Here is a 16,884-nt window from a genome sequence, read left to right as displayed (position 1 = left end):
AGGCAATGCTTGCACAGAGTCTTATGCATCAACTGAGACCTTTTTTACCTACTTGTCCATCCATCTGTTTTTCTAATTTAAAAACACTGTGCTATATAGTCATGGAGCCTAAAAGCCTAACTCTGGCCCAAATAAAAGGAGAAATTACCACAATGTTGCATCAGATATTAGTGTGACTTACAGTTCAAACATCATATGGGGGAAACAGGGACCAAAATGTTTCAACCTGCATCCTGACAGCACATGCAGTCAAGGATCTGAGAGATTAAGAGCACATTTTTAATAAACTGGAATATCGGGAAATGAAAACAAATGTTCTCCTCCATCGACGATGATGTTTGCATGAAAGGAAGACATTAGCATGCAAAGCGGGGTAGAACACTGACCTGCTTATAACCACCAGACCCAAAAGGAGATCCTTCCCCTATTGGGTCTAGCTAGTGGAAGGGAGTTTTGAATCAAAGGCTGGTTCATTTATGTGAGTGTCTGTGTGACAGATGACACCAATGAAGTGTGATATAATAAACCCATTACTGGAATTCACTGGGGGCTGGAAGAATTGTGTATGCCTGAATTAAGTAACTGGTTTCTATGGCAACATGATAAGTGTGCCTTGCGCAGAAGACCTGTTCATTCTCCGTTTTGTATCCTGTGGTGACCTCTTTAGGGACAGAAGTCCCCAGCAGTGCCTTTTGTCAAAGATGAGTGAACACGCTTTGTAGCTAAAAGACTTTTAATCACTCTTCTAAATACACTCTGTGAATGCCAGATCAAGACATGTTGTGATGGGATGCAGTTCTGCCTGCTCCAAAAGCCACCAGGTTGTTCAGACAGAAGCCACAGTCAACCCTATGGAAGGCCTTTTCCTCTGCACTGACACTGAAGACCTCTGCTGCCTTTCTCCATCTACAGGGACTCCCTGAGCAACAGTTATGGCAGAGGGGGACCACTTGCACACAGACACCAAACCAGGCCAGGGACAGGGCTCTGTGTGGAATGTATGTTATTCTGTTCCAAGGACCTACATTTTTTGCTGTCTTTTTTCAGGCTTTTCTTTCACTGTATTCATGCCAAACCTTTTGATAAACAAAGGAGAATCCCCCGCACACACACACACACCTCATTAAGTGGCAACATCAATAATTCAGGAGGTCACCACTGAGGCTTCAGTGGCTTCTTAAAGGTCTGATCTCATATGGCAGTGGGGTCACTGAAAAGAAACATGCTCAGCACATCACAAGGTTGAATTCCTAGTAGCTAAGATGCAAGGGCAGGGTCTTGCACTGCAGTGAATTGTCCAACAGTCATCAGGACTGGCCTCTCAAAGTTGCATGATGCTCGGGTTATTCCAACTTCCAGCCGGAAAGGATTCCAGGGGGGATTATTCACTAGTGAAGGTAAGCACCCGAATGTTATGACTAGGGCCATCTGTTCAGCATTTAGTTTAACTTGAACTGTGGAGGAGATAGAATGCAGAGGCAAGTTGAGAGGAAGCAGTTAACACCAGCAGTGTAAACAAGCAGATAGCACTGCCAGGCCCTGCTTCCCTGGAGGAAGAATTAAGGGGCTCAAGGATTTGTCTCTGAAGGGAATTTGAACTGACGAGACCAGTCCAGCATTCCCATCCCTGGCAAGTGAACTTCAGGATGGCACCAAGTGTCCTACTCTGACCTGGTTTGTAATGAGCCATTTCAGAGACATTGGGAACCTCACAAACCAGCCAGAAAGACGCAATAGGGTTTTTCTGAGCATTGTTTCTGCATTTCCTGAACATACAAGGCAGCAATATCAAATGAATTTTTCTTCTCACTCTGTTTCATAAAACCTTAGTGGAGTTGCAGCCATGACTTTTTTTTCAAGTCTCAACTGTGAAAAAATTCTTGTCTAAAATGCTATGAATCTTAAAGATTCATTGTTGCAATTTTAAAACTCCAGGCAAAAGAACACTTATCTGTTTGCTCTACAGTTGTCCACACATCACTGTCACGGTGAGACTATACACTTAGCTAAGTCTGTTCATGTGTAAGATTTCAGCCAAGACCTAGAGATGTAAGTGGCTCCACTTATAAGAAATGGATGCTCTCCCATGAGAATACAGCTTGGTTGACATGGGTTGTTTTAACTTTCCCTGACAATTCAGCAGACAGAGTGAAATGAGTCTCCTCGTTCTCAATCCAGTTCCCAGTTGGGCTGTCGGCATCACAGAACTCCTCGTGCCGCCCTTTGCCATTTCAGAGCAAGTATCATTCCTCATAATGAAAAAGGACACTGCACTTTGTGGGAGCATGGGAATGTTCTTACATCCCCACGTAAGGTGGTGCTATGTAGAATGGAAGGAATTTTGCCCATTCCCTGTATACAGACTGTAAGCTGAAGGTTTTTGTGCCCAATAGTCTAGATTTTGTACGCCAACTACAATACCTGTCTTGATACAAGATACTGCTTCTGCCTACAAACCTTGCCTTTCTACACAGATGTAGAGATTTACATCTGTGGATAACCTGAACCTACAGAATACATTTTGTTTGAGGAAGAGAAGAAGTCTGCATGGCTCTTCAGATTTGTCTGCCTCTAACTTCAGTTGTGCAGTCTTTCCCCATCATCATATCAGCAGCAATGCCTAAATATTAATATTAATGCCACACTGACCGGATTACTGGAATAACCTCAAAGCAAATACAAATTGAAGGGACATTGACCCTTTCTATTTTGGAAAACACAGAATGAGTTCAAGATGCCACTGTCTTGGTAGTAGCTGAGTTTACCCAGATCAGAGAAATTTAAAAAATCAAATGCACAATTATTTCTTTAACAAACTATCATATTCTATACTGGCTTCTAAGTTTTATTCTCTGGAAGGACAGAAAAGCAGTGGGTCTTAACTAAAAAACACTATTCCATGAATCATCAGAAAGGCTCTTCTAATAGCTAAGAGAATAGCGAGACTTTCTTTGTGTTCCAAACAGTATTCCAAAACAGGAAAAAGACTACTTCTTAGTAAAGACTACTGTACCACAAGATGGAAGAATTAATTTTAGTCAAGGAGCTCCATCAAATAAATCAGAGGATATTTGCCACTGAGTAGGAAAAATTCTGAGACAATCATTTATTATTCCTTTAAGAACAAAATCAACCCACATGAAAATCTCTTAATGAAGAGGATTTAGGACTGATGAGAGTTTTTATTGCAGCTTCCTTCTGATGGGCCTAGTATAAGCACACAGACATTTCTGATCTCATTAATGTGATTGTGTGCAACAAGATCAACATAGCTTAAGGATGATTTGTAATATCAAATTCTTGCTCTGTACAAGAATCTTCTTTTGTAGAAGGGCATGCATTGGCACTGCCCTCCGTTTATGACTCATATTCCTTGACCTTAGGCTATGAGCTTGCAAGGGGGAACCTTTGTTGTGTCCACATCTTTTCTGACTAATACTGGCTGGAAGATCAGGTTAAGAAAACAGAATTATCTGCATCAAGAATGGAGAAGCAAAACATATGGCAAGAAATCAAAAATCTGAGACACTGTCTCCAGAATGAAGATGATCTCTTGATCGGTGATAAAACATCACCCCCTGTGAAGCTGTGCCAACTTGTGTACAGCAAAACCAATCCTCTAACAGTGGGTATTTTTTTTAGCTTTGCACATTTTCAGCATTCTCCAAACTTCCTTGCTCTTAGAAAGGTCAGGAGAGGACAGGGTACTGACCATCGTTTTGAGGCGCAGCTGATTGACTTTTGAAAATGAGAATGACAAATATGCGCTTGATAGCAGATATGCAGATAAGCATGAATGTCCTACTCAGCATTCAGCTCCAGTGTCAGCTCCTGATTATAAGGGAAACTCAGGATCTAGGATGTATTTCCACAAAGGGTTGAGACTATAGACATGCCGAATACCCTCAACTAACACCCAATTCAATGGAAGCGGAAAGGTTTCTAGGGTGTCCCTTAGCAGACTTAATCACCATCAGATTTTCTTCTGCAGCTGTGCATATGCTACTTTTATGAAAGCTGCACACTGATGTTTACAGAAACGACTGGGAGATTTCAGAGCAGTCTGTTACAGCAAAAAAAGAACAGAGCTTCCACAGAGCTTGATACCAGATAGAGATTTAATTAGATGAGAAATAGCTTTACAGTGAACATCATGGGAAACTCTTTTCAGAGCTTGCATCTTAATTATAAGAACACACTTCTTTTTCATTACACTCTCTTCATGTCTTTTACATTAATATAATGGAAAACTCCAAATTTGCATGGTATATCTGGGAAATGAAAAATGAATCGTATTTCTGCCTTTCTGCAAAAGGCAGAAGTCAAACGTCTATCTGTATAGAAGGAATCTGCTTCATAGGCTTTAGAAACACAAACCTTGTGAACTAAAAAAGAAGGAGCAAATAACACAGTGAAAAGATGGAGTGTCTCTTCCCACAGCTCATGACTCTAGGAGTTCACTAATACTTTGATCCATTTCTAATCTCATCTTTAAAACATGTATGCAGAAATGGTTGAGACGGCCAAACTCTTATATTTTACTGATTATTATTAAAATTGCATGTATTGAACATCCATCTCTAGGGATTCTCAGAGAATTTTACAGATATAATTATTAATATTCCTGCCATTCCATGAAGTACTTGAATACCTGTATCCTATTTTTTAAAAAAGTAAGCAGGACATACAACAGACTTCTCGTATTGCTATTGAATTCACTGGCAATCCAGAACAGCATAAGGCTTAAGTTAATTGCTGAACATTATACTGAACAATTGCGCTGGGGCTTTGAACAAATAGTTGCCTTCCCAACTCTGTATTTTAGTCACAGTGACATGTCTTCCTTTTTTAAATAAAATTCTTCCCTGTACCGTATAAAATTATCAACCCATATATACAACCACCACCAATCTGTCTCCTAATTTAGGATTCATTTTTTCTTAGGGAACCATAAACCCAAATACATTCATTTAAAATATAATCATGTATTTTTAATACAGAAAAAAGTTTAGTGGTTTGGTTTTGGGGTTTTTTTAGGTAAATTATGCATTTATGGAAAAATAATTCAGGGCATGTAAGGTGAGATACCAGATCTGTTTTAAAAATTCATCCCACTTTACAATTATTTGAATCAATATGCATAGTAGACTAATAAGTATAACTTATGGATTGTAACATATTGCTCTTGACAGTAGGGCAACACATATGTTAAGGAAGATCTAATGACTGGCACTTTAATGTGAGAAGAAACATCCAATCAAATATTAAAAATGAGCCAAGAGATGGTGATTACATTATACTCTTCCTTGTGCTCAAGGGTTTTAACCACCAATATTTCAAGGAGAATGTGTCCTCCAGAAGGGAAGAGAGAGGAAAATTCCATTTTCCAGTTTTATGAAATAATACTGCTAAACTGATTTAAATACGAAATAGAACTGTGCTAACTGTGCAGAATGCAGCTCACCTAAACCTACTTATATTGGCAAAACATATCTGCTTTGACTCTGCTGATACAAATATCTTTGTTTAAGTAAGTCCTCAATATCTTTGATTTTTACAAAGTTAAGGAAGGCTAATTTCTTAGTGGTTGTTGAATCCGAGAAGAAGATATAAATGCCACTCCCAAAAGACTTCAATAGTGTTATGTCACCCAAATCAGATCTTTAACACTTAACAAGTCTTGCCTTGGGAGAGATAAGGACAAACAAATCCAGTCTCACCACTGAGCTTATGCCAGACAGAAATGTGTCATGAATTAATCATACAAGCAAACTCTTGTACCTCAACTAGAATGGAATACTGTTTTTTCTTAAAAGGATGCCACAATACCTATGGGACATGCAAGCTATTAACATCTCTACTCACAAATAATGTTCAGAGTTCTAAGGGGATATGGAAAATGCCAAAGCAACTCCCTTCAAGAGATGCAAGGCCAGAAATGAAAGTATTTGCAAAACAATAAACCCACAGGGAACCCAACCTTTTTCCAAGCTGTGAAGCAAAGAAACAAAAAACAATACAGCTTCGTGAAAGCAAATGGCCCTTGGCTGAGAGAAGAGCACCCAACAGTTCTTCTTTTGCCTAAAGAACTCAGTGCTATCTGGATGCCAATTAAGACATGGGGAGGATGGATAATTGACTGGAGATCCCAAAACATGAATCCATCTCTTTAAATTTATAGTGTATACAAAATAGTTTTCTAGTAGTGCAATACAATACACAAGATTTCCTTCACAGTTAACATAGCACAATGCAAGACTATTGTCATCAAGCAGAAGTATAATGCCAGAGACATAGAGTAAAAAGAAACACTTTGGGCTTATCTAGTCATTTCTTTCAGAGAGGCCCAGTAAAAACTCTTGTTCTTCACCTCATTCACCCTTAATCTCTGTCTCCTGTGAGGAGATCCATAGCTGTTCACAACTGGAATCTCTGGGGCACAGAGACATTAAGCTTCTTGCCCAGCCTTGTATAAGGAAGTCACTGGCAGGACCAGTGCAGATCTTGCAGAAGCTAATGACCTATTGATTACCTTTTTTCAGATGTCTTGTCCTGGAGCAAAGTACCTCTAGCATTTATGTTCTCAAGCCAGCGATCTGATGGTATCCTCTGGAGAGCTATACTGAAAGGAGATAGATACCATTTTTACTAAGCATATATATTAGAGAAGCCATCAACAAGAAAGCTAAGTGTGAGAATAGAGCTTATAAAAACCAGTACTGAACAGACTGCTTTACCCTTGGTACCTCTGTTTTATGTCAGTTTAAAGCAGTTTCACAGGGACTTTTAACATTAATATCCCAGTAGTTAGTTTTTAACCCTGCCTTGAGATCTCTGAGCTTAGCAGGCTCTGCAGAACAATTCTATCCAGTTCAATGCCTTGGTCTTAGACGAACTGTCCATGTGGGAGGAAGATGTGTGTGTCTGTACATGACCAGGTGCTCAGGACTCTGAGAAACCACTCCACCTCTGCGTGGTCCACAGGGGACTGGGAAGAAGGAGAGAGGGTTCATAAAACTGTTTTCCACTAAAAAGATCAGACCATCCTGGATTAGGGGAACTGGACAGAGGAGATTTGGTCTTTGTCCTGTGAATCCATCAATAAGGGGAATGCTGGGCTCCTGGACAAAACAGAATGGGACATTTGCTTATGGTTCCATTGACCGGGGGAATGTAGACATTGGGGTGGAAAGGCCTGGGCTATTTTGTCATGGCTTCATTGGTCAGGGGAATGTAGGCACCTGCATTGCACAGCCTGGGCAATCTGCCCATAGCTCTATCAAACAAGGAAATACGGGCACCTCTGATCTCACCAAACAGGGCTGTTTGCAGCTTTGTAAGTAGCTGACAGTATAAGAGCAGGGAATTAAAAGAAAAAAATAACAGAGCTAACCAAACAGAAAATGCTGTGGCCAGGTGGGAAATGTACCACTGCCTTTGCTGTGGTACTGACAGGTATAGCTCTGTGCGAAGCCTGGCAGCTGATTCTGTTAGTTTAAGGGGGTTTATCTCCCCGTGTGCCATCAACATGCAACAGAATTACCTTCCAGGCATGTACCACAAGCTCTTTTCTGGCTCCTGCAAGCAAAAAGGAGCAAAAGTATTTTACATGCTGCAAGTATTTAAATTGGTCGGTTCACTAGAAAGAAAGAAAAAGAAAAACACAGAGAGAGAGAGAAAGAGGGAATCCCTATGGAAACAAAGCTTTCACTCTGCTAATGGAGTTAGTCAGACAGACACTGTCACCACTTATAAAGCAGGGCCAAAGAACCCCGAGGGCAAGTCCCTCTGCTATGATGGAAGAACTCAACCAGAGGAGAAAATAGCTCTCAAATTGGAGTTAGCATATCCATAAAGGACATCTAAGCCTGGGAACAAATGCAACCAGCTCTCTAGTTCACTGGCATGGACTGTGGTGCAGCCCTCCGTTGTCAACCTCTTCCCAAAAGCAACAGAAACAAACAGACCCTGAGAGATACAGAAGGGTAAAGTGGTGCATGAGCTAAAATACAACATGTCCATTTAGTCACTGTTAAACACCAAATTAGAACTGTGATACTCAAAACCAAACTGTTGCTGCTCTGGAGAACTATCAAACAGCACAAAAGCTGGGACAAAAGAGTAACTACCCACAGACAGCCAGTAGGCACAAAGTGCCTTTGGTCCTGCGAGCTCACTGCAGTTTTACCTACTTCTCCTAATGAATAAACTGGCTGGCTTTGTTTGAAGACAGGGTTCTCTCAATGCTTACTCACCCTAAGCCAAGCTGTGTTTTCTAGCACATAGTTTAAGTGACCAAGCCAAAAGTCTGATCACAGTTTCCACTTCTTTCACAGATCCCCTTAGTGCCTTAGTTTACCTGACTCTAGAACTCATGCTAAAGCTATGTTCCTAAAATGCTTTGAGAAATTTGGATGGCATTAATACTGCATTTATGCCAATAAACCTTGGATTTCTCTGAGTGACACTGTTGTCACTTGGCTCAGAAACACAAGGAAGTAACCAGCGCTTGACAAGTTACCACATATTGGCTGAACTGCAAGAAATGACTGGGCTCAGTAACCCCAGGGAGAGATGTTTAAACTAAGGCATTTCCTATCTCACATCTGAGACAGGATGAAAGCAGGTACACAGTCACTTGCTGTGGCTTGGCCAGGTGGTGGTAACTCAGCTGTGATGTTCTGGGATCAGTCACAGCCCCACAACTGCTTATGCAGAGTCTTCTAAATAGGAGCTATTACTTTTTCCTGAACATCACCTTGGGATGTTTGCTGTGTATGCAAAGTCCTATATCTATTCTTGGATGTGTATCTTCTGTCTTCCAGGTGATTTATCGTGCCTTAAGTCCGGCTAACAAGATCGAAGACCCCTATAGTCCTGAGGCTCAAGATCTCCTGAAACTCACCAACCTCCGCCTCCTTTTGTTAAAAAGACAGGAATGTCCATGCCATGGTTCGGGATTGGTAGAGAAACCTCAGAGATTTGCCCACTATGCTATTTATGACCTGATCATCCGGGGAAGCTGCTTTTGCAATGGGCATGCAGAGGAATGCGAGCTTGCCAACAGAACAGGAGTCATGGAGAACGTGGTGAGTTCTAGACATTCACTAACTTACTAGACTTGTTACCTGCTTGTGCTTTCTCAGCCTAATTGTACATCTTGTGCATGATCCTGTCCAAGCCTCCCTAAGCCTATCCAAAAAAGGGCAACACTGTTAATCCACATTAGTGAAACCTAAACCACTCTGGGAAAAGATTTCCTATAACCCTTGCTGCAGTTCCATGTGTATTAGTTGCATTGCTAGAGATGGGTCCTTCTAAAAACTCTGAACCTCAAAATACCTATAAATTGTGAAGGGGTTTTGTAATTGGAACGGAGATCCAACCCCAAATATAGTGAATGAAATCTCCTACCTATATGCCTGTGCAGAACTGAACTAATCTCTTTGATGCAAAGACTGCCCTGACCAGAATTTCAGCATCAGATCTCGAATCTCAGATTTTCTGAATTTGTGAGACTTAGGGTTTCAGCCTTTACTTTTAGGTTTTCAGTCTTCTGTGTTTTTGTTACTTTCACTACATAGACAGCAGTGTTCAGGATGTGAAAATAATTTCCACTCCCACCCTCTTTTACCCATTCAGCTTAAAATAAGTTAGAACAGGTTTTTTTAAAAGCCAAACCTTGTAGGAAGATTATTCTATAGTACTACAACTAGCCCCTCCCTGTTCAGTCTTTTATCTGCGTTTGACCCTGGATGTGCAGAAGATGCGAGTTGTGTTTGTATGCATACTCAGAAATTGCGATTCGGGGGGAATGACTGCTGTCTCCTTTTTGATTTAGCTGCAAGTATTATATAGAAGAACTGTAATAACAGTCACAGGGAAATGATGCTAACCAAATATCCAGGTACATCTAAACACATACATCACAGACAGAATTCAAACCACTTTAAACTAGTCAATGGCTCCACTGGTTCCAGAAGGCTCTCTGTCTCTGTAACGGGTTTTGAAAACCAAAATAACCCTTAGAACTTTAGTCCCTGGTGCATTCTGACATAATAGACTCAAGAAATATATCCTCAGCTATTTTCTGTCCCTTTATATATATGGTACACTTGACATTTTGGGTTTTTTTCTTCTGGAATGTGTATTCATTGTCTTCCTTTCAACTTTTCTAGGTTCAGAGGTAGGTATTGTAAGATAATTAGGACTCTATGAGTTTCACAATATTTGCAAAATCATTTCTGAATCAGTTTCATCTGTGGTATAAATCTAAGATTCAGCTACAGTATTCTAGCACTAGGTGATATTATCAGGTTCAGTTAACTATAAATACAGACTCACTTACTACATAACTGTGTGGAGAAAAGCTGTTTAAAGAGTGCATCATCCCTATTGCAAACTGGTAAATATACACATAGTGAAACCAAATAGATGAATAACATGCTAAATGAATACAGCTGGTAGAAGAATAAACTCTCTGCCCATCAGAAAAGGAAAAGACAATATTGTGTATATTATTGGCATAACCATTGTAAACTATGACTGGATTTTTTTTCCCACTAGTCACAAGGGAATAGAATCTTTTTGTGCCATCAATGACTTCATGGGGCAGAAGGTGAAACAGCTTTGATGAAATGCACTTCATGAGTGACTCATGTCCCAGGAGACAAGAGGGTGGATGCATCACATCATTCACACAGGCCCAGATATTAGCAAGTCTTTGCCTAAGCAGAGATTAAAATGCAGCAGTGAGAAAAGTGAGAAAAGCCTTCCAGAACTTTAACTATCTCTAGAATCCTAGATGAGGTCCGGAAAAGACGGTAAGTGAGCTGGTCTGAGTCCTCACATAAAGGTATGATCAAGCATACCTAAGCCATTCACTTGTTGAACTAGTTTTTGAACATCTCTGATGAAGGAGATTCAATAGCAACCCTCAGTAGTTGCTCCCATTTTGACATTTTGAAAGCTCTTCTTTAGTGCCTGCCTAAATAATCTCTGCTGCAAATTAAGGTGATTCCTTCTTGTCCTCTCTCCCGCAGTGATCATGGAGAGCAGTTGATCCTCATTCCGCAGATATGATTGGAAGGTTCTTACCATATCCCTCCTTAGTTTTTGGGGTTTTGTGCTAACCAGAGAAGTGTGAAACCTTAGGTGGTCAAAATTTAAAATTCTACTCCCAGGTCATACAAGTCTGGAGTAAAGATGATCATGCTATTTTGCTCCTCTTTTCTGTGCTTTAGTCATTACACCCTAGCTCTTTCTCAAATACGCAATGAAAATCCACTCCTGGAAGAGCCAGGTTCCTGGTCCTGTTAAATTTTTTCTAACACTTACCAATGATGATATTGTAGTGGTGGAGGGAGAGTTCACATAGGTACAGATCTCAGGATTTGGTTTACATAGCTAGCATGAGGGAGTTTATATAAAGTGTAGAACTTTGCATCTTACAATATAGTAATCTCCTTGCCTACATGCAGAAGGAAAAGGCCTTTGTTGTTGAGTGGTGAACACCAATGATATATTTCATATCAGCCAAAGCACATTGCAACAAAAATCTTTGTCATCCTGCAATTTCTTGGCAGAGACAGGGAAGGCGCTCTACTTTCAGTCACATGGTGACTAAAATAGGACAGGGAAAAGAGATATTAGAAACAAACACTGCATGTCCAGAAATAATGTGATTCATTCCACTGGCTGCATCTAATATTTAATGAACACATGGGCAGAGCAAGTCTCAAGACACACAGTTTTTAATGTGGCTAGCATGGGTGATATCACAGCATGAAGGCAGAGCAGCTTCATGTTTCCTGGGCTGCTGTCAAGTAATTAAATAAAATGCTGGAAAAATACAGACCTCCACAGAAAGGCTTAAGTAATAGGAGTTTCAGTCTCTTAAGAGTTCAGAGTCCTCCTACAATGTATTTGTTTTCTGTAGTTAACAAAAACAAAAGCAAGTCCACGCAGAAAACAACTGTAATTGTTTGCCGTGGGATAGGCCCAAAAACTGAGATCATTCTGCACTTAGGTCTTGGAAGAGACATAATTGTGCTAACTTGTAAGTCTGCTCTTCTTACTCTTGAAAGAAATCTGTTCCATTTGTAATAATTCTAACACTGCTAGACCGATACTATATGGAGGCTAAATAATTGAGAAAACTAAAGCCAATTTCTTGACACTTTTGAACCAACATTTTTCAACACTATTTTGGAGGGACTAGATGATCTATGACTACTAGATAATCTGTCAATGATCAATTTATCTGCGGATCTGTCAGTTCAGTCATGACAACCCATACAGCTTCTGGCTTCTCCACTGAGGCTGCCACCAGGAAATGCAGCTCTGTGGGAAGCAATGTCACAGACACCACAGTGTCATGGAAACAAATGGATACAAGAAAACTGCAAATTGTACAACCGACCTCCAAATGGTACATCGTTCCTCATAGCTTGAAATCCTAGCTAGTTTCATGCATATTCTCTCTGGCCATAAGTCATTTGTGAAAATACTGACTACAGCAAGGTTCAAAGTAGACTTCGATAGGATCCAGTGGAAATGTCCTTTGACTTCCTATTTTGGCAGCAAACCAGTAATAATTACTCTTTCAATGTGGCTTTTTTTTTGAACAAGCCACGCACCCACCTGAACACAGTTTATCTAGATCACACTTCCCTTATTAACTACTGAGAATATCATGTCAGACAGGAGAAAAACTTGAGAAATTAAGATGGGAGCTGTAAACAATAGGCAAGAAACTTCTGGACAAACATATCTTGAATTTGGGGTTTGTTGCTATTGACAGTGATGTTTTCTTGTTTTCTATTTCCTTTCCTCAGACCAAAAAAAAAGAGACACAGAGATGTCATAACCAACTTAAATAGCTTCTTATGATAGCTAAGGACAAAATTCTCCTTTCTGAATTTCATGGCCTGTATTATTCAAACTCTTACAAGTAGCTCCTTTGTCAGTGAGAGAAATTATTGAGATTGCATTTTGCCGCAGAAACTACAGAGAAGCATTTTCTTTTAAATGGAGGGCATTAATATGCCATTATAAGGGAAACAACTGCCAGGACCTGGCCACCTGAATACCTCTAGTCTTCTTCTACCATTGGATGCAATGGAATGTAATCCTGTCCCAGGTATTGCTGTTGCAGGATGTACAAAGTTATGTGTTGCTCCACAGTAAATTGTTTCTTTATTAAGCTCCAACAAAGTTAGTAAGAGCTGTCAGGTTTACGATCTGCTTTGATGACACATTTTAGCTGAGTCCAGGGGTGCTTCCAGAACAAAGTTTACAAAGCAGAAAGCGCACATGGGCAGAACACAGAATCTAGACCAAAGTCCTTTCTGTTTGCCAAACATTTCACAATTCTCTTTCTAGTCCATGAGAAGTAAGTATGGACAGAGGAAAGAGAATGTGGATTAAAATGTTTTTGTATAAAGCATTAGGGTTTTTTTCTTGTTAATTATTGGTACCTACCCTGCCAGGAAATTCTTACAAGTTGCCTCGGATGTTTCTTTTGCTTCTTTATCCTGTTTACAGAGACAAACTAGACTCCCTGTGGGTCTGATCCTCCACAATGAAGCAAATGGAAAGTTTTCCACTTACTTCAAAGGGAGCAGGATCTGGTCCTAAGTAAGATTCCTTGTTTGGCATAATGGAGGTTACATAAGGTAAAACTTGTTTTTCTACAGCAATTTTCTAGGTGACTTGCCTGTCGTATCCCTTGCAAATATTACCTCCTCTTCAAATATCTTGTGCAGTTCTACTGATAATCCCCAGCTAAGTTTTCACATTATTTGATCCAAGCTGTGCTAGTCTGTATGATGTCCAGCACTCAGGGATGCAGGAGGTGCTCTCTGTTGTAGTTGGCAACTCAAACAGTAGGTTTTGTTTAAGAAAAAGTTATCCTGTGTACATCAACTATGTAAGTAGTGTCAGGAATGTTGAAAAAAAAAAAAAGACTACAAGAGCTTCTAGATCACGTCAGAATAAATTCTAGAAACAGATCCCTGTGCTGTTTTTTTTCCAAAAATTAAAACTGAATATGGACTTCAAGCTCTGCCCATAATGATCTGAAAATAGAGATCATCGTATAAATTACAGAGCAAAAAGTAGTCATGAATTACATGAACTACATGAAAAGAAAGTGGTGCTGCTGACACCTTTGCTACCCACAGTGGACCAACGCATTTCACAGGAATCCTTGTGGGAATGTGCAGGTGGATGAGAAAGTTTCAGATATTTGTGTTCAGAGATGACAAAGAAGCTGACAGGGGAGCATCATGGAAAGGTTCTCTTTAATTTTAGTGGATAGTTTTAGTGAGTTCCTAGTTTCCTAGGGCAAGATGTGCTTCAAAACTGTGACTCTAAATGACAGTTAAGTTCTCAAAAAACTACTTAGATAAAAGTTGGAAAAGGATATTCAGATTTGTCTTGTAGGCCACATCCAGAAGATCTTATTTTATCACATTCACACAAAAGTCACCAGAAACCTTAACAGAAGAATACCTAAATAAATCTAAAAAAGAGCTTTCCTATACATCCCATGCTTCTCTTGCTGTTTCAGAGTGACTGTGAGGAAGACTGGCACATTAAAGTAATGCCTCCATTACTGCCAGAAGTTGGTTCTTGGCCACCCCAAAAATCAACACCCCTGTCCTTCTGAGTTGTTAAAAATTTGAATCCAAGCAAAAATACGTACATATTTCCCCTTTATTTTAGACATATTGTATCCTCCAAATTCAAGCACACCCCTGGGTTGGTGTCTGGGGTGTCTCCTTTCAAAAAATGTATTCATTCTGGTTAGGTTTCTTATAGTTTAGACTCAGATGCTACATCAGGTATTGCACAAAACCTTCAGTAGTAGTCCTGATGAAAAGATCTTTAAGGTTTCAGAGTCCTGTTCAGTACAGATTTAGGCTCTGTAATCTGGGTTCCTCTCCACAGTTTTTGTGAATATTTCTGGTTTTGCTGGCTCTTTGACACTAGACTCAAACTTTAAAAAGATTGTCCTCCCCTCCCAACAGAATCAGCACTACTTTGCATTACAGCCATTTCAACTGGAATAGCAGGGACACACGTAAGCAGTAGTTCACCCAGTTCTGAATTGACATTCAGGTAAGCTTCAGGTAATGTTAGGTCTAAAATGGTTCCAGGGACCATTCCTAGGTGGTTTAGTAGAAGGTTCTGCCCACCTCCTGCCTTTCCACTTAGCACTGCCCACTGAAGTGCAGGCAAGAGCAGGAGAACTTTTGTGCTGCTGTGCAGCCTTATCCACCTGCACTGGCCAACACGCTCCCTTTTAGAGGGGACATACACTGCTTTCTGTTGAGCTCTGAAATCAAATTAGTCTGTGAGTGCTATTTCATCTTCTGAAAGATGGCTAATTTGGCTACTTTGGTGTACCCTGACAATACACCATGGCATACTGCATCTTTAATTTGCTTGTTGCGCATAGGGTGTGTGGGCTGTGCTTCTACCCTCTTCTGATTATAATCAGTGTGTTTAACTTGATAACCATGCAGGTTCTCCATGAGCTCTACTGAGAACCTGTGTTTTGCAGCCAGAGCATCTGGCATTCATACCATCAACATGATGTTTTGAGTATCTATGGTTTAGAGAATAACCACAGTTTTGACAGTATGATCCATATAGTGGTTCAGTCAGCAGGAATTCTGCAATTATAAAGTCAACAAGTTTTTCCTACATTTTATTATTGTTGTGGAAATGTCTTTTACTACTGCTGAAGTCCAAATCAGAAAAACATGCCGATTCAGGAATGGTGTTTAAACACATGCCTAAATGCTTTCCTGAATCAGGGCTCAGTGTAGATCCACCCATGCAGACACCCATCTTACTTGTAGGAAACTGTCTCTTATTTTGTGGGACGGGGTAGCAAACAATTTCCTATCTGACATTATTAGCCTTTAAACACAGCTTTTCTTAAAAGCAATGGCTATGGGTGAACTATTTAATGTATTTTAATTTTATTGCTTAATTGCTGTCATTAATAGCATTTTTTGTTGTTTCAATCATTTAAGTGATGTTCTCTGCTACTTTCATCTCTGTGAAAGAACCATACTAACCCTGCTAGTAGAAACATTTGATTTGAAACACTTGTAAATATATTTTAGGACTGGTAAAATATGCCTTATATTTCTTTTACGGATTGCTTTTCACGTTAAAGCTATAAGAGTCTGTGTGTGTGTGTCTAAGAGAGAGAAATAATGGCTTCATCTCACAGCTATCAGCCACCACTTGCTACCAATACCTCTCAGACGTCCCATAGTACAGCATATTTCTGAGGTTCTTTCATTTAAGCTCCATGCAATACATACTGTTCTGTCTCTCTAAGTTGAATTTGACACAGCCACCAACACTAGGACGTTGCTGTGATGTGACAATTATAGGAGCTGCTGTGTTTGGCCTCATACATTAAGTCCTTGTGTTTTTAAGCTCCCTTGGGACTGAATAGACTGCTATGTTGTTTCTGTCCTCAACTCACCTACGTGTTACTAGAACAAAAGTTTTCAGTCTTTTACAAAGGCTTTTCAAGGTCTTTCAGCCAGTTCACTCATCCCCAATAAAACTCCCAGTAATTTAATCAAATCTTTCTAGAGTTGTACCTTGTGGGTGTATGGAGTTTGCATTTTAACGCTTTGGCAGCAGGTGCACACAAAATATGGAGAAATTTCGCACAGGATTATAAACAAATTCCGTATTACTCAGTGCAAAAGTTATAAAATCCTACCTATATTTCCTTGCCTTGGTTCACTCACTATGCTGGAAGGGTTCTGGGAATTAGCTTTGCATCCTTTAGACGTTTAGAATCCTTTCCTTGCTGTGCACAAGTTTTCTGCGAAATCAAGGACTTTCTCG

At 40.0% G+C, this 16,884-nt stretch overlaps 1 protein-coding gene across 1 annotated transcript in view; it reads left to right on the top strand.

Moving 5' to 3' along the window:
- The window catches only part of LOC103903260 (netrin-4), a 54,722-nt gene that overhangs the window by 11,721 nt on the left and 26,117 nt on the right, over positions 1 to 16,884 (top strand). The window contains exon 3 of the mRNA XM_009284424.1: positions 8,826 to 9,089. Coding sequence (XP_009282699.1) covers positions 8,826 to 9,089 — 264 coding nt within the window. The remainder of the gene's footprint in view (positions 1 to 8,825; positions 9,090 to 16,884) is intronic.

Source organism: Aptenodytes forsteri, unplaced genomic scaffold, assembly GCF_000699145.1.
Source record: "Aptenodytes forsteri isolate BGI_AS27 unplaced genomic scaffold, ASM69914v1 Scaffold53, whole genome shotgun sequence".
Classification (NCBI taxonomy): Eukaryota; Metazoa; Chordata; class Aves; order Sphenisciformes; family Spheniscidae; genus Aptenodytes; species Aptenodytes forsteri.
This window is presented reverse-complemented; position numbering and strand designations above follow the sequence as displayed.